The 18,635-nt window shown below is 46.0% G+C and overlaps 1 protein-coding gene across 3 annotated transcripts; it reads left to right on the forward strand.

Moving 5' to 3' along the window:
- Positions 1-1,739: 1,739 nt before the first annotated feature.
- On the forward strand, positions 1,740-17,967 carry LOC120368633 (RNA-binding protein 4B-like). Of its 3 annotated transcripts, XM_039480903.1 has the most exons (5): positions 1,740-1,842; positions 3,772-4,194; positions 11,270-11,353; positions 13,025-13,744; positions 17,343-17,967. In XM_039480903.1, the coding sequence occupies exons 2-4, from the start codon at positions 3,783-3,785 to the stop codon at positions 13,735-13,737; spliced, it is 1,209 nt and encodes a 402-aa protein (XP_039336837.1). In that variant the 5' UTR covers positions 1,740-1,842; positions 3,772-3,782; the 3' UTR covers positions 13,738-13,744; positions 17,343-17,967. The 3 variants fall into 3 exon arrangements, with proteins under 3 accessions (XP_039336837.1, XP_039336838.1, XP_039336839.1); XM_039480904.1 differs by lacking the exon at positions 11,270-11,353; XM_039480905.1 differs by lacking the exons at positions 11,270-11,353; positions 13,025-13,744.
- Positions 17,968-18,635: the final 668 nt, after the last annotated feature.

Consider the following 18,635-nt stretch of genomic DNA (forward strand, 5'->3'; position numbering starts at 1 on the left):
TGCTCAGCCGACTCCCCTCTAACCGGAGATCCGATTGCAGCATTTGGCACTGAGGAGTTGCTGATATTCAGAGCAGAGTTCATGCCACTGTTTCTGTAGCATCCCTCCCAGCTGTCAGCCTGCTCCAGCGGCAGGGGCTCTCAGCCATGCAGCGAGAGAGGGAAACACTTGGGGAGAGCAGGGGAGACATGCATGGGGCAGAGGAAGAGCGGGGAGCAGCTGGGGAGAACGGCTCTTCTCGCGAAAAGGGGAAGTGGGGGCAGGGGGGAAGAGGCAGTGGGGAAGGCACATTTCTTTTTTTTTTTTTTTTTTTTTTTGCTTTGGTGGTGCTCCGGCTGCTTTGTTCTTTTTTTGCTTGGGGCCACCGGAGCCACCCCATGATTGTGTTATATACGAATTTGCATCATTGCGGGGCACATTATAGCAGGGTTTCACTGTAACTGATGACAATAATGGCATATTGGCCTGTTGCTAGCTTGAGCGTGCCCAGCTTCCAACCAGCAGGTCATATGTGGCCACCACTGGCCATTTACAAGTAGGTTTGGCAGGTGGGTGGTGGTGTTTTAATAATTTTTGGGGATAATATCTATGTTTATTTTAAGCATTTTTTTCTGTTTTTATTTAAATATTCACCGTTGCGGGAAATCATGGAGGTCAGTCAATTATGTAGTAGCAACAGAGGCTGAGCTTCAAAAAGCTTTATGAACCTTCACACTCCTTGTCAGCCGGCCGTGTGGAAGTGCGGCAGAGACTATCCTTCCACCTGCTCCCCCGCAGCATCTTTCCTACTGTGCGGCGGTGGCGGGGGGATTTCCAGAATTAGGATAGAATTTTAGGGGGGGACAAATCCACCTTTGCCAATAAGAATCGACACCTCCCCACCTTGACACCTCCCTGCAGCTGGGGGCGACCCACAGGAAGGGAGGGGTGGGAGAGCCCTGTGTGTGCTGCGCCCCCCCAGCACTGGAACTGTAGAGCAGGACAGGGGAGGGAAAGACGGTTTGAACCCGTATTTTGGTTCCAGCCCAATGCACTTCTGCATCACCACCTCCATCCACAGCTGCAAGGGAACAACCGTCCATTCTGTTCCCCATGGCGAGGCACTATGGAACAATTATCACTGCTCCCCCTATAAAGAGCGGCATTGGAATAATCTATACCCCCCTCGGACTGGCGCAATGGAACAATCCACGATCACCGCTCCCTCGTAGAAGCAGCAAAGAATCCTGTGGCACCTTATAGACTAACAGAAGTTTTGCAGCATGAGCTTTCGTGGGTGAATGCCCACTTCTTCGGATGCAAGCAGTGGAAAGCTCTCTCGTGGAGAAGCACAATGGAACAATCCATTATCACTGCTCCCCCATAGAGAGCCGCAATGGACCATTAATTATCACCGATCCCCACCATGCAGATCCACAAATAGGACATTACAACATAACAGCTCCCCCCCCGCAGAACAGCGCCACATTCCGTCCCTTCCACGCAGAGGCACAATGGAACAATGTTATAATTTATCCCCCTTCCCTAAAATATCAATGGTGCAATCCACCTCTCCGGCGGTGTGATTGGCTGTGGCGAAGTGGGGGGAATGGGTTCACCCTGGGAACGCTCCATCGCGATTGGTGAATCTCCTCCCCCCACCCTGGAGCCCCATCCCAGATTCTTGGGCTCTGCTTGGCTCTCCACTTGATTGACACGCAGTGCTGCCCAGTAGGTGCGCGGTGCACTCGTCTGGCCAATGAGAAAGCGGCGGGGTGGGCGAGCGGGTGGGACTGGGCCTCGCGCTGCTATAGCCGACATTTTGTGTGGCTCGCGGGGAGAGGAGGCGCGGTCGCTGGCGAGGTTGGTCTTGGTTCGGGGCCGGCGTGTTGCCGTGCTGGGGCCCTGCTTTGTGGGTACACGAGGGAAGGGGGATGTGGCGGAGTCTGTGGGGAGGCCGGGGGCCCAGGCCGTGTCGGTGGGTTGGGGCGGGGGGGTCTGCGGGGCTGAGGGACGGGATGCGGCTACGGGTGGGGGTGGGGTGGGATAGGGTTAGGGGCTTACCCAGCCCTGCTGCTCTGTGCGTGGGGAATGGGGACCAGTGGGCAGGGGCCTCCGTGAGGGCCCAGATTGGAGGTGGAGGGTTATAGAGCACAGGGCATTATTTGGACGTGGGGTTCTAGGACGGGGCTGAGTATGAGCGGCTGGGCTGGGTGGGGGTATGGGGCGGGAGAGGTCCCAGTGCGGGATTTGGATGTGTATGGGGGAGGAACTGGGGACGGGGAATGGATGCTGTGAGGCCTTTGAGCTGTCTGTGCAAGGGGGGTTACAGAGGTGGGAGTTGGAGGGCAGCTGAGGAATATGAGGGCCATTGGTAGTGTGTATTTGAGGGGCTATATGGGAAACGGGAATATACGGGGCACCAATGAAGGCTTTGGACTGTGCTGTACATGGGGGGGGGTCAGGGCAGGAGAGGTGGTGAGGGCCCTGGCTTTATGTATAGAGATACAGGGCAAGAGGGGGATGTGAGATAGGGTTGGAGGTGGCATGGATGTAGATGATCAGGTAGCTCAGGGTCTGGGGATGCGAAAGGAAGGAAGTGGATTAAGGTGTTGATGGCAGAGCCGGTGTTGTACTTAAAATGCATGTAAGATGCCGCAGCCCTGAGACAAGGGTGTTTGCATGTGCACACTTCTCTTAACTCAGATGTCCCCTGTGAGCATCTCCAAAATCAGAATATTGCACTGTCTCCCCAGCAGCTAAATCACCAGAGCAGTGCAGGAAGCCCATACCATACTTTCACTCCTGTCCAGTGTGGATAAAACTGTAAGGTCCTTGAAATAGAGGCATTATGTCCAAACTGTGCTCGTCCCTTTAGCAAACAACAAAAGTTTATTGAATGTGCAAGGAGAGGATTTAGGAGGCAGAGTGCAATTATCTGAGTTAGGATTTGACCTGGAGACTGTAGTTACCATCTTTGTTTATACAAAATGTACTATGGGATCTTAGTGAATTATGCTGGTCCTTAGTTCTGTCTTTCCTACAAAAGGTGCATCTCCAACAGCAAAGTGCCTAGAACCCCATTCAAAGCCACTGGTACCAAATTCCCTACTTTGTTAAGAACAATTTTAATGGGACATAGGTCATCTCCCCTGATTGTACTTAGCTTTCATGTCAATAGACTACGTAGATAGGACCCTATCACTGAAGAGTATTAGTAAAGCTTATATAGGAAGGATAGTCTAGTGCACGGGTCAGCAACCTTTCAGAAGTGGTGTGCTGAGTCTTCATTTATTCACTCTAGTTTAAGGTTTTGCGTGCCAGTAATACATTTTAATGTTTTTAGAAGGTCTCTTTCTATAAGTCTATAATATATAACTAAACTATTGTTGTATGTAAAGTAAATAAGGTTTTAAAAATGTTTAAGAAGCTTCATTTAAAATTAAATAAAAATGCAGAGTCCTCCGGACCGGTGGCCAGGACCTGGGCAGTGTGAGTGCCACTGAAAATCAGCTCACCTGCCGCCGCCGCCTTTGTCACACGTGCCACAGGTTGCCTACCCCTAGTCTAGTGGATGGGATACTGGATTGGAACTCCGGAGACCTGGGTTCAATTCCCAGATCAGCTATACTCCTTGCTGGGCAAGTCATTTAATCTACCCTGTGCCTCAGCTCCTGCGTCTATAAAATGGAGGCAATACTGTGGTGAAGAGGGCCATATAAATACAGAGATGTAAAAGAGCATTGCACTTGGATGAGTGCTTCTCCTTAAACCACTTTCCTCTTCCGCCAGGCTCTGCCAAGATGGTGAAACTCTTCATTGGGAATCTGCCCCGGGAGGCAACGGAGCAAGAGATCCGGTCACTCTTTGAGCAGTACGGGAAGGTGCTGGAATGTGACATCATCAAAAACTATGGCTTTGTGCACATTGAAGACAAGACAGCGGCCGAAGATGCCATCCGTAACCTGCATCACCACAAGCTGCATGGTGTCTGCATCAACGTGGAAGCCAGCAAGAACAAGAGCAAGGCCTCCACCAAGCTGCATGTGGGCAACATCAGCACCACCTGCACTAACCTGGAGCTGCGGGCCAAGTTTGAAGAGTATGGCCCGGTAATCGAGTGCGACATAGTGAAGGACTATGCCTTTGTGCACATGGAGCGGGCTGAGGATGCGGTGGAGGCCATCAGGGGCCTAGACAACACAGAGTTCCAAGGTGAAACATGAACCAGGGCAAGTGCAGCCTTCGCTAGGACTAGGTAGCACCAGGTTCTGTCCCGAAGATCAGGTCAGGTGGAAATCTGTTGGTCATGGGGCCCTAATTGTGCTGAATGAAAAATGGAGTACCTGGGTAGTGTTCAGACTGATCATGTTGTCTGGATGAGTTTTTCAGTGTAGATGCTTAACACAACAAGAAGTGCAGAGTTCTTGGGGAGTTGTTTAGGAATTGGATGAACAAAAACCATGGTTTAAGTTAGAAAAGTGCTTTCATTGGATTTGAGAAATACTTTCAGTTAAGTACGTCTGGTTAACGAACTAGGTAATTCAGTGCTGCTTCTCTGGAGAACTGTTTGTCATACATTTAATAGTCCTGTGGCTGCATCTATGGTTGAAAAAGTGTTACAGGAGATTGAAGGGTATTGACATAGCTGTGGGGAGACTAGGACTGGAATTGCAGGGGGCATTGAGTTTCATGGGCAGAACTGTGTGTTTGCGGAAGCCCGGGACTTGAATAGCAGGGTTGAGATTGCGGGGCATGGCAGAAATGTGGCAGGAGCTTGCACGAGACCAGACATGTTGGTCCCTCATCTTTAGGAGTATTTAAAGCTTTGTGCAATTATTAAAAGGTGTTAAACAAGAGATCTTTCCTTCCAAAAGATGTTAAAGGTGACCTGCAAGGAGGGGTGGAGGGAGGAAATGGGCTTCTCTGCTTTTTTTATGATGCATAAAGTTGGTCTGAACAGATTTATTAAATTAAAACTCCTGGTTTGTTTGTTTTTTCCTACACCAGAAATTTGGGTTTTGTTTATGGTGTGAGTCTGCTTCTCTAATCATGAGACAGTGATGACCTCACAAAAGTGAAGAGTGAAAGCTGAGGTTATCAAGAGGAGAAGGGATTTTTAGTTAGACAATAACTTTCTTTCTCTGTTAACTCCTAATGAACTTCAGTTATCAGTCAACCTTTTTGAATAAGGAAGCCTTTATTTATTTATCCTTTACATTGTTAGAGCTCTGAGATCTCCCAGTAGTCCTGCAAAACCAAAGACGATCAGACTTGCATTCCTGATCTTTATAAGGTTAAGACCAGTGTTAGACATTAGACTGGTCCGTAAAAATTGTCTCTTTTTTTTTTTTTTAAACCACCAATTTATTAGAACAGGAACAAACAAGAGTAAGTCGTTAGTCTCCAATAGGTTTAGCCTTAGACAGTTAGCCTAATTACAAAAAAAAGTTACTTAGCTGAGTTACTTTGACTCGGAAGAATGTGAAAAAAAGTGAAATGAAGGTTACTCCTGGGGGGGATGCTGCATGACTGATCCTGCCCCCCCAAAAATGTCCCCCTGTATTCTCTTTCCCCCCCCCTGCAGAATTCCTGTGCTTCCCTGCAGAAAACAGGGACGCGCTTGGGGGGGGGGGGAATGGAGGTTTTTTTGGGAGATTGCTCCCCTTGAAACAGAGATGCAGCATGGGGGGGCACATGAATCATAGAATCATAGACTTTAAGGTCAGAAGGGACCATTATGATCATCTAGTCTGACCTCCTGCACAATGCAGGCCACAGAATCTCACCCACCCACTCCTGTATCAAACCTGTCTCTGAGCCACTGAAGTCCTCAGATCATGGTTTAAAGACTTCAAGGGGCAGAGAACCTTCCAGCAAGTGACCCGTGCCCCATGCTGCAGAGGAAGGCAAAAAAAACCCCAGGGCTTCTGCTAATCTATCCTGTAGGAAAATTCCTTCCCAACCCCAAATATGGCGATCAGTTAAACCCTGAGCATGTGGGCAAGACTCACCAGCCAGCACCCAAGAAAGAATTATCTGTAGTAACTCAGATCCCACCCTATCACAAGCCACAATGATGGAGGTCAATTCACCCAAGCTTGCATGGCTTTTTCTCCAGCGACTGCAGGCAGCGCCTCCTCTGCACATGAAGGGGGGCACCAGCTTGTAACCCCATTTCTGCATGCACAGAGCTACCCATCTGAAGGAGGCTGTCTTGGCTCCCCTGACTCTGCAGCTGAACGCTGCCTCCTGGATCCTAGTGCCAGTTGTACTCCCCTTCTGTGTGCTAGGAGCCTTCCTGTTTTGTGTGCAACAGTGAGTGCCCACGATGGGGTGGGTAAGGGAGTGGGGGAAGAGGCAGTGGGGAAGGAAGGGGAGTAGAATAGGGCAGGGGGAGGGGAAATGTGAGAGTGAGGGGAGGGGAATCGCAGGAGGAGCAGGAGACCAGCATCCCTTTGGCCACAGCTGGGGCTCCACCGTTAAGCAGGCCCATTGAACCCTCACCCTGACAAGCCCTTACACCTGGACCCCTCTGATGAGCCCCCCAGCCCACTGATCCTCAAGCAGCTGCACCTTGACCCCCACCCCATCAAGCCCCACTTCCCTGGCATTTGGAGCTCCCCCATCTCCCCGCACCCATACCCCCCTGCTGAACCCCAGTCACCTTCACCTTGATCCCCTGCAGAGTCCCATTGCCCCTGCACCCGGAACCTCCCAATGAACCCCTGTGCATCCAGATCTCCCACTGAGCTGCTGCACCCAGATTGTCCCACATCTGGTTCCCCCCCCAGTAAGCCCCTCCACACTTAGGTCCTGCTGGGCTGAGCCTGCCTACCCACATCTGGTGCACCTAGCACAGAGGGGCAGAGCCCCAGGGTGTTTCTGGGGCAGGCCCAGCCCTTGCACTGTATCAAGTCAGGTGCAGCCTCACTGCCGAGTCCCTGTACTGCAGGAGGTGGGGGCTTCAGGGTGATCTCCGACCTCAGTGCAGCCAGTGAGCAGCCTTTGCTTCCGGCTGCCATGCTGGAGCTACATTTATTTATTGACAAAAAAATATGCAGAATTTTAAAATATTGTGTGCATAATTTTTTTTGGTGCAGAATTCCCTCAGGAGTAGAGGGTTTAAAAATGAAAGAATGGCACCATAATGCAGTCAGAATGGTAGGCCATGGCAATCTTGCTGGAGTATTTGACTGAATAGGCAATCAATTGACCTTATTTGACCAGTCAACTGACTGACTTACCAAGTCTACTTAAAACCTCCCTGGCTGCCTTAAGCATTGTAAAAAGGCTGAGAGATATCTTGAAGACTCTACCTACAAACTTAGCCTGAGACAAATTGACTTAGTCAACTAAAAAATGGGAGTTCATGGTAGAGGATGAATTGATATTGACTTGTTCTGTTGGAACTCTTGAGCTGTGGAGCATGGGAATTACCAGAATGGATCAGAGATGTGGTCTTTCTAGTCTGGTATCCTGTCTGACACCAGCCAACTGCTTCAGCAGAAGCTTCAGGGGACCCTGTAATAGCATTGATGGGATAACTAGACCCCAGCAGAGGTTAGCTCTTGCCCTGAAGCAGGAGAATTTAAATCTCTTCCAAACTTATATTTTTTTATAACACTTACTGTTCTTGTTCTGGCTATCTTTATCCCTGTAAATGGTCAATACTCTTTGAATCCTGCTTAGTTTTTTATCTTGGTGATACCTTGAGGTAGTGAGTTCCACATGTGAATTGTGCTCAGTGTGGAAATAGTGTTTCCTTTGACCTGTTTTAAAATTGCTCCTATCAGTGTTGTGGAATATCCCCATGTTTTTGTATACTGCCTCTATCCCATTTGTTGTTTTGTGTATTCCTATCACATTCTCTCATTTGTCTCTAAGATAAACAGCCCCATTCATTTAATCGCTTCATATGAGAGTTTTTCAGGCTCATAATTCTCATCACCTGTCTTTTGCTCTCATCTGTTTCTGATGCATACTTTATGGAGCAGGGGTGACCAAAATAGAATGCAGTACTCTAGGTGGTGGTGTCCCAGTGATTTATAGAATGGCATTATATCTTCAGGATTCTCCATCCCATCCCTTATATACCTTAGCACTTTGCTACTGCACACTGTGCAGTGGTTTCCATTGACTTGACCAGAGTGGTGCCCAGATCTCTTACGGAGTTGATTTCAGCTAATTTAGGAACTCAGTAAGTGTTCAGATTAATGCACGTAGCAGGGAATACTTTCCATTTATCAACACTGAGCAGTGGCAACAAAACAGATGTCAATTTTTGTTTTTGTCAATTCCAATGTTTGGTTGCATGAGCTGTCTCTGCTCCAGCCGTACAAAAGCCATCTGTTACTGCAATGTGGAAAGCAAGTGGATTTGTAGACTGTCATGTTACACCTGTGCACAGAGCTTTGGGTCCTACAATGGATACACCCTATCTAGTCTTGGGAGTTAGGCTGTGAAACTCTACCTCAGCTAATGGGCATGTCTGGTACAACCATTGAAAGTGATGCTGCATCTCTCAACACCTCATCCCAAAAGTTAACCTGTTAAGGTTTTGTAGGCATAATTTCTAGTAAAGAAACAGCTGCTTTTCTGTTTAGAACAGAATATTTGTCTTCTCTTAGAAGCAGCAGCCAGGTGTCTTTAGGCAGCTCTGTAAAAGAGAGGGTGTGTGCCTGGAGGCCTGACTGTCTTTGGGTCTAAAACGCTGCATTGCACATACCCATATGGCCTACATAGAAATTAATGGGATCTTAGGAAGATTAGCCATTTGAAGCTTGTGGCAGTGCTGCTATTAATGCATGAGCACTTGTTTCGTGTTTCTACTAATAAACTTCTCTGCACCATATGTAGGCTATTTGGTTTCCATCTTCTAGTGACAAGCAGAAATAGAACTCTCTCAACTGGTTATATTCAGACTATGAAACAAAGGGTGTTTTGCACCTTGCCACTAATTCTTCTGTCCCAGGCTCAGTGACCAAAAGCTGCTAGCACCCCAAAGCTAGGGTTGGCAGAATTTTATGTTTATAAATCTGTCGCATCTTATGCTGGGGTTACATTCCGCAGTCTGCACGTTAAGCGATCTTCGCTTTACGTGCTTAATCAAAATTACATTGAGTGTAATGACGGGCGGAATCGCCTGCACTACAGGTACAGTATTAAAATTTTTTTTTTCTTTTTGCTGACTGCGTAAAGTTGAAATCGCGCATGTTAAATACGCGTAAGATGCAACAGACCTGTATAATATTTTGTTGGATAGTATTGATTATTTTAAATCAACAAAAATTTAAAAAATTGCTTTAAATGTTCACAGTTGTGTGAAATTAGGGGAGGGAGGGTCAGACAATAGTTATTTAATGACAGTAGACATTGAGATTCAAAACATTAAAGATTAATAATAGTTAAAACACAGTGTCAACATCACATATTAAAATATACAAAGTAAATATCCTTCAATCAAACTCTTAAGTTATCAAGCAGCATTTTTCTTATGTTGCCTATCTGTAAATTTTAATTATCGATGGAAATATTTTTTCCACTGGTTAGTGTATGTACAGTGAAATAGATGTTTTCTGATTAAAAATCAAATTCTTCCAAGCCTACTCATAGCACTTCCATAATTCCCATGAAATAAGCTGGTGGATTCTAGCCCAGTTCCTGTTGAACAGGTGTGCACCTTTCATAAACACACTGAAAGTTCAAAGATTGAACTGGCCATGGAGGATGAACCCGCCTCTCTTCGACGTGGCCCTCCAGGTCAGGATTGAGACATGTTGTCTGGGTGGGGATGCTGGCACATTGTGCGGGCACCGGTAGTTCCAGACCTATTTTATAGATAAGTTATTTCAGCTTTCAGGGCTGCCAGTATGGTACACTACACCACAGTGTGTGTGGGAAATCTAGAATATATAAAATATGACGTTACTTGTTTTTTTTTTTTTTGTTTGTTTTTTTGAGTGCGACTTTATTACTTGCTTCTGAAAACACAAGCACCATTAGGGGTAACATTTTCAAAAACACAAGTCACTTAACCTCTTAAGACCTGTTTTCAAAAGTGACATGGTGTGCACCTTTCATTTTGAAAATGGTACACTTGATCTATAACGGGTCCCCAACGCAGTGCCCACAAGTGCCATGGCACCCTCCAGGGCATCTAAGTGCGCCCATGTACTGGCCAGTGGACTAGCATCCACCGAAATGCCACCGACAGGCAGCGTCATCCAGAGGCAATGCCGCCGGCATTTCGGTGGTGACGCCTCTGGATGATGATGCTTGTCGCCAGCATTTTGGCGGCGACACCTATTGACGTTGCCGCTTGGCGGCATTTTGACGGATGCTCGTCCGCCACCACGGTCCTCCGTGGCTCGTTGTCTGGCACCCGCCAGACAAAAAAGGTTGGGGACCACTGATCTATAACATGAGGAAGTTGGCCATGTTGCACCCAGACCATCTTCACAGATATGCATTCTGGCGGACCATATCCCTTTCGCTGAAGTGATGTTTGAGGCAGAAGGCCCAGATGGGACTTGTTCAAAGAAATGCTTGAGAACAAGAGGGCATGCTCATTTCAGTCAAATGTACACCCAAATAGTGGCCTCAAGCTCCTGACAGCTGTCTAAGAATAGCTATTTTTAACTGGAACTGTGCAGAGGTATTTCTGGCCATGCGATGTCTTGGCAGACTGCTGTGGCGAATATACACTTTTTTAAGGATTCTGTGTGACAAGTCTATCTGATCTACATTGGAGTAGCATGGAAAGTGCCTTTGGGTTAATCTAGTCCATCCCTCATGATAAAATGGAATATAAAAAGGGCTGCTCAACTCTTACTGCAGAGTTTATTTGGTAGGTTGCTATGGTCAAGTATCGTATATCTAGCTTTCCAGCCCTGAGCCTACAGCACTTTCCTACCTGTTTAGTATCCATCTCAAACACTTGATGTGAAGCACCATAGAGGGCGAATGCAATGGTGTCCTTCTCTGTCAGGTAAGTGCCGTAGTGGTAAATTGCTTTGCTACTGTAAACACTGGCTATATTTCTGTAATTTAAGGTAAGTCAAGTTGGCAAGTTAACTTGTGCAGTTTAAACTGGGACTGTTTATGGACCTTCTGGCTAAAGGATTACTGGATTCTGTTGTGATTTATGTTCTGTAACATCTAACTGAAATGGTGGCTCTTGATGTAGAATATAATCTGGGCTTTGACTCTCTGAATGCTGCTGAGGGCCGGATACTATGTTGGAGATAGAGGTTGCATGTTGTGGTTACAATGCTTTTTTCTTTTCCAGCTTCATGTGCAGAAGTTCCTTCGGTGTCACCCAGTTGGAGGGACCCTCTCACCTCTGCTTTTTACATTGCAAAGCACAAGAATGGTGATCAATAAATAGCTTTAATACACTGAAAGTAGCAAGTAACTCAGTAATTAAAACAACTAAATATTTTTCAGATTAGCTGGCAAAAGTGCTATACTTAAATCTGAACTTAATACCAAAACCACAAGGATCCCTACATTATGCTCCTTGAAGTATTGGCTGTTTCACACCAAGAACTCCTTTGTAGTGTCTCTATTCAGTCTCTTGTCACTCAAAGTTTTGACAGTAGGACAAGTAGACAGTTTCTGGTCTGAAATGCTCCTTTGCTTTGGGCTAACTGGCAAATCCACTTTCTTTGTAGTACATCATCTACATCTAGCATGCAACTACAGCATTCTTGCTGTTCTAAGGTGTATGGTATAAGAAACTAAATAGAATAGATTGCCTCCTCTGCAAGGAGAAGCTCACTTGCTGTATGTATTCAGCGGAGCCATCTTGGCAAAAAAAACTGCCAAAGAAAAATCTAGCACTGAGTTCTGCAGGAATCACTGATATTGAAAACAGAACAGCAGGTTAGTTCTAGGTTAGGTTCGCAGACTAAACATGCAGCCAAAGTGCTTGCAGTGTGAGAAATTTCATGTGTAGCTTTTTCATTTGAGGTGGAAGAGCAAATTGCTCTTACAAAACTGTTAATGATCCAGAGGTTTATAGCTAACTTGCATGGAAAGATTGCCTTACACAATTTGATTAGTGCTTTCAAACTTGGCAGTCTAAACTTGCATGTCAAGATTGCTGTAAAGGCATCTAAATAAGTGGCCTGACATTCAGAGCAGCTCCCACTGACTTCAGTGTCAGAAGAAAATGTTTTTCCACAAAACTGACCATAAGCAATGGAAAACCCCAAGCACATGCAATAGTTCTACAATGCTTTGTCCACACAGCCCATGACTTCTATATCCATCCTGCTACTTTTTCCCATCAGGTGCTTCAGGCTTTGTGTTTTAAAAAGGGGGTTAAAGATCTCTTTGGACATTGGTAGGAGCATCTCCATGCCCTTTCTGCCAGTTAACATCTCCTGGTCTCCCCTGTGGCCTGGATGGTGGGCACGTGGTTCCTTTTTGTTTAGCTGCTCTGCAAATCGCCTGCCATAAGATTGCTGTGGTATGAGCTTATTGTACGTCTCTGGTAATGCCCAGCCTTTACCAGGCCTGGGAGTCTAGACCATTTTGAATTGTACTTGGGCTGCCAATGTATGTAACTTTCTTGAACTTGAACCCGCTTGCTAAGTATGGTAGTTCATGCTGTGTTGTTCCTGGTCTGCTCTGACAATCATTATATGCATATCTTCTGAAAAGTCATCTTGGGATTTGTCAGGATGTTTCCTTCCAGAGTTCCATCAATAACCATTCCAAGACCGATACAATCACTGGAGATCTTGGGAGTTCTGTCTATTCTTGGGGCTCCGCACCACTTCACGTGGGTAAATCTTAGTAGACAGTGAGGAGCCAATATCCCGTAAAAGCTGACGGGTAAAATTGTTGGTTTGACTCATGGGCAGAATGCTCAATAATTGTAGCTATCTGGTTAGATGTATTGAGGGGGTGAATCGATCAGCTTGTCTTGATACATTTTAAATCAAGATTTAATATGCTTTGTTTTGTTACAAATCTTGTGGTTTTCCATGTGGCGTCAATTTATTATAGCAACCATTCTTGCGTCTGTTTCTTAAAGGCAAGCGGATGCACGTGCAGTTGTCCACCAGTCGGCTCAGGACCGCGCCCGGGATGGGAGACAAGAGCGGCTGCTATCGGTGCGGGAAAGAAGGGCACTGGTCTAAAGAGTGTCCGGTAGATCGCACGGGGCAAGTGCCTGACTTTACCGAAACCTATAATGAGCAGTACGGAGCGGTGCGCACTCCCTACCCCGCGGGCTATGGGGAGACCATGTATTACGATGATGGGTATGGAGCAATGGTCGACTACTACAAAAGATATCGCGTGAGGCCCTATGCTACGGCATCTGCGTACGACGCCTATGCAGAGCAAACAATGGCCCAGTATTCGCAGTATGCGCAATACTCCCAAGTACAAACCACAGCCATGGCCGCCACCACAGCCATGGCCGCCACCACAGCCATGGCCAATCGCCTCACTGCTACCCTAGACCCTTATGATAGAGCGCTGCTGCCAACCCCGGGAGCAGCAGCAGCAGCAGTAGCTGCAGCTGCAACTGCCGCTGCAGCAGCCGCATCCTCCACCTATTACACCCGGGATAGAAGCCCCCTGCGCCGCACGGCAACCGCGGCCACCACCGTCGGAGAGGCGTACGGTTATGAACGTTGTCAGCTGTCTCCAGTCTCGTCGGTCGCTCGGGCCTCCCTCTACGATGTTCAGCGGTTCGGGCGGGAGTCGTATGCAGACAGGGCGCGGTACTCTGCGTTTTGAGTCGGAGGTGAGAGCACTTTCCGGTCTAGTTCATAGGTTTTTATCCTGATACTTTGAGGACATGGGGATCCTCTTCCTAGGTTCTAAGTACCTAACATACATGGTGCTACAGGGGCATGTTTGGCCCTGTATCGCTGGATGCTAGCGAAAAGTGCCTTACACCTATTAAACTCTGAATTTCACTTGTCAGGCATTTGGCAAAGCTTTGATCCTTGTTAGGACTTTAAATCAATCATACTTCAGGCCTTTTACTTGGAAGTAGACATTTTCCAAAGCCAGGATGTAAAAATGAAATGTAAACTGAGTCAAGTCCAGAAATAATGCCTGTTTTTCTGAGGTATCTGTCATCAGAGTATCCAGTGCATTGTGCATATAACTGAAACAGGTGTACATGTAGGGCTTGGAACATTTCCCCCAAATAGGGCATGTTTTATATTGCCTGTGCTGCTACTGTACAGGTACATGAATAAGACCAGAAATGGAATTTTGGGGATACAGCCAGGGGATTAATTGTCAAGGGGATTCAAATTCCTGCAGTTAAAGGCCAGAGCATGATTACAGTTGTCACTATACTCTAAGAATAAGCTCAGATTTATGATGACAGGGTTGTTGAGAGCTCTGCCTTCCCCTCCCCTCCCCCTTGGCGGTGTTCCTTCAAACTCATGTACTGGGATGTGATGTTGTGGGAAGCTATTTAGGACCCAGAATATCTAGGGCATTGTAACTTGCAGTGAACACGAATTTCCAGGTGAAATGACTTACAACTATTGTGTGGATCATGGGTGTAGTTTCCTCTGAGCAGTCTCTTCTGTACTAGATGAATCTTCCCAGTGGCCTTGTGGGAGCCCCCACAGAGAGGGAGCTATAGTAGTCTAATTTAGGAAGTGGGAGGGCACATGCGCTGAACGAGTCAAAGATGAAAGAAATTACTGGCACTTGTTTGCTCCTCTTGGGACTTCAGGAGCAGAGGTGAATCAGGGAGTTAAGGCCTTCAGGGCAGGTGCACTGTCTTACTGGTCTGAACTACCACAAATACTGTTCACAAAATAATATTTGGAGCTTGCAAGTTGCCTGAGAGTCAGGAGAATGTCTTGCATTGAGGATAATGGTCACTGTCTTGTTTGTTCCTGCCAACGAGCATCCTGTTTACCATAATGCCTGCTCCCAAGGAACACGAGCATTCACCCACAACTGCTTTAACTTGTCTCAGTTTAAACAGTTGGAAGCTTATGGCATGGCCTCCAGTGATACTAGGTGACCTAGGAGGGGCCAGAGGATTTGACAGATGATGATGGAGGATTAGAATTCTCAGCTTAAATTTGAGTCCCCTCTTACACACCTGGGGTAGCTGGTCTGTCCAGTTCTCCTACCAGTCTGTTGTTGTGGGAGGGACTTCACTTTATAAGGTTGGATTCTTCACTCAGCTCACTTTGCATAAAGGTTCTCACCTTGTCATTGCACCACTCCTAGCGGGAAGGACCTGGGAATCTGCCGGGGCTCCTCTTGCATGTGGCCAGGGTTCAAATGTAAAAGTAATGAGAGTTTCTGACTCAAATAACAGCATTGTAGTCTGAGCTGAGTTTAGCCCAGGTAGTAGCATTTTGTTCTTCAATGACTTGTTTGATGACAGCAAAAGAGGCTGAGGCAGTGCATTTCCGGGGGTTGCTTTTGTTGCAGTGCATTGGAGAGTTATCTACTGATTCCCCCACTGAATAGGCCATTCTGCATCCTCTCTCAAAAGTTCATTAGCTGTTAGGTTCATATAGGGTTGCAATGAATCTTGTAATAGGTTTCAATTTCAGTGCAAGAAGACACCAAGCTGAATACAAGACACCATGTCTGTTGGGATTTAGGCTCCTAAATCATTTAGGCATTTTGGAACATTTTACCCTTAATCCCTAAAGTCAGCTGCTGAGAGTCTGTGTTCAGGAAGCAGTTTCTGCTAGTAAGTAGGGTCCTCGGGCACTTTAAACTTTATTAAAAGAAACCTTGTGTAAAGTAAATGGGGTGTTTAAACCTAAATTTCTTGGCCATTGTTTAAAGGCCAAAAGGTAAAATTTTCAAAAGTGCCTAACCCCTGTTAACTTGGGTTCCTATGTCACTTTAGTGCTTTTGAAGACTTCACCCAAAATCTTCTGGAGACTGAGCTATCTGATTTCTTAATTCTCTCTTCTTGTTTAATTCAAGCTGTCTTTGAATTGTGAGCAAGAACAACCTCAACCTGGGGAGCTATTTTTAGTCCATGTTCTGGAAACTTAGATCCACAGCAAGAAGATGAGCTTCTAAATGGGCTGGAGGTCTTGATGCTACTGCATTTCAGAGAAGATATTTGAACAGAGTTTTGTTAATGCCATAACTTGAGTGCTACACTTAACTGTATTAAACTACAGAGATTGTTTAATTGGTCCACTCATACCAATAGCTACAACATAGCAGATGCCTCCTATAAAAATTTGTTTAGGCACATTCTAAGAAGCAGAACTACTCTCTGTCCTTGGAAAAATCTTCCCTGCCACCTAGAAGTAGGTGGAGCAGGCCTGTTGTAAAGGACCAGGTCAATGTACTGATAGAAGCCCTCTGTGCATTTCTTGTCACCCCAGTAGCGGGGGTGGGTACAGGGATTTTAATCAGGATGTCCATCCTGGGCCCCATGTGAACATTAGGTCTTCGGTATCAGGCTCTGGCTATTAGAGGTCCACTTGGCTCGGCGCTCCATTGCCCTCTAACTACTGGTAAAAGGAGCTTTCTCTTCTCCCCACACCAGCTGGCTGTTGGTAGGGAAGGGCCAGGATGAGAATTCTGCTGCTTCAGCCCCTGCTGTGGTGTTTGCTTTGCCAAGCAGCTATAAAGTGAAACTGACTTGGTTGTTGGCTTCCTAGCTCTGCCTAAGGAATTCTGAACAGCAGCTATGAACAGAATCGGTTTAGTTAATTTTGTTTTGCTGCTTGGCAAAATGAGCATCAGCAGAAGCACTAGATCTGCCTGCGGACTCAGATATGCTGTACTGGTCAGATTAGGAAGGCTGTCTAAAAATTAGAAACTTAATCTCTTAACTGAAAACTTGAAATGGATTCCAGTGTGGGAGGGCTGCCTGCACATGCTCTGGAGTAACTTTTTTCAAAACTCAGTCATTGAGGACCCATTCCTGAACAAATATAATCTTAGGTTTTTTTCAGAGTTTGGAGGTCAGTTTACATACAGTTGCCTCTAACAGAGGAAATAAATGGAGTATAATTACACATGAAGTGGTTTTCTCTATAAATGCAATGAATTCTATAAACAAGCAGCTCTTCACGGTAAAAGCAAAAGCCTGAACTTGTTTGACCAAATCACAGCCACGACCAAGAAGTAAACATGAAGCCCAATTTTATGTCTTTGGTTTTGGACCCAGTTAACACAGAGCTTGGAAACAGGAACCTCATTAATGCCATAACCATTAAGGATTTCTCATGTTGATTTTTGTGGCTTTCAGGAACAGATAGGTTGACTTCTTCTCTAGGAAATGCACCTCTTCTTTGTACAGGAGACTCAAGGTGGCCTGAGTGTATTTGAGGGCAGAAATCTGTCTTTAGGCCTTTGAATGAATTGTGCTTTTTATCTTTCAGGTAGGATATGTGCGGCTGGACGTCGGGTTCCTGTTGCACGTGAAATCTATATCGTACGTGTCAAACTGTGCTGGGCTTCAAAGCATACTGATCACGGCTAATGCATTTACTCTTAATGGACATTTGTCTCTCTTCAAAGTGTAGTGAATAGTAACTTCTTAACTTCCTTTTCTATTTTTCAGAAATTGCTTTAAATAATTTTTTGGCCTTTTATTTTTCCATGACCCTAGAGCCATTATTCTTTGCTGCTCTCTGGGACCTTAATACCCTTTACCCAATCTAAGCCCAGCTTTTGAGCTAGAGTAGTTGCAGTGCCATTTTACTCTCTTTTTTTGGAGACGTGCTTGGGATTACTGTCTTCCTCTTGCAGTTCAGTTTGTAGCTTGCTTGTTTAATAGTATGTTTGTTTTTTTAAAGGTGAATAACCAGTCTTAGTTAACTATGAAATATTAATCTTAACGTAGTATTGCGAATTCTGCTCCCCTTAGTTCTAGCCTGCAGTCTGGAGTCGTCTCTTCTGCCCCAATATTATTTTTGGATTATAACCTGTAACTCTCCTTCTCTCTGAAGTTTAGCATCGTTTGACCGCCTCTCTTTTTCCAGCAAAATAAACACTTGTAACAGATGAGAGTATACTTGTGTCTTGTGTAAACCAGAACCATGCATGGTGCACTGGTCTAAGCTTGTGGGAGTGATTTTTATGGAATGAAACAGTTCAAGACTGAATACTTAAGCCACTATTATAGTAGTGCCTGGAACTTCAAAGGACAGTGGAGGTGCCATTGTGGTAGGCACTGTAAATACACATAGCTATCACAAAGATTACAATCTAAATAGACAAGACCAGGGGCAGGAGTAGGGTGACCAGATGTCCCGATTTTATGAGGACAGTCCTGATTTTTGGGGGCTTTGTCTTATATAGGTGCCTATTACCCCCCACTCCAGTCCCGAGTTTTCACACTTGCTGTCTGGTCACCCTAGGCAGGAGTAGGGACTCAGTAACACTAGGAAAAATGTGTAGCTGAATTGGCAATTGAACTCAGGTCTACAGAGTCCTCAGCCATTGCATTATGCACTAGTCCTTTCCAGTTCACCTCTGAGCATGGTCTAGGTCTAAGCTATACCCTTTGAGAGGCAACAGTAGGAAGGAATTTCTCAGCTGTTGCAGGATTTACAGCCTTATTCATGCTGCTTTGATGGGGAACTTCCTCTTCAGGGTTGTATAGGGCCCATGCTGCATGGGGAAAGAGCCGCAGGCTGATCTCACTGCTTCTCAGCAGTTTCCTCTTGTGA

This window comes from Mauremys reevesii, linkage group 7, assembly GCF_016161935.1.
Source record: "Mauremys reevesii isolate NIE-2019 linkage group 7, ASM1616193v1, whole genome shotgun sequence".
Classification (NCBI taxonomy): Eukaryota; Metazoa; Chordata; order Testudines; family Geoemydidae; genus Mauremys; species Mauremys reevesii.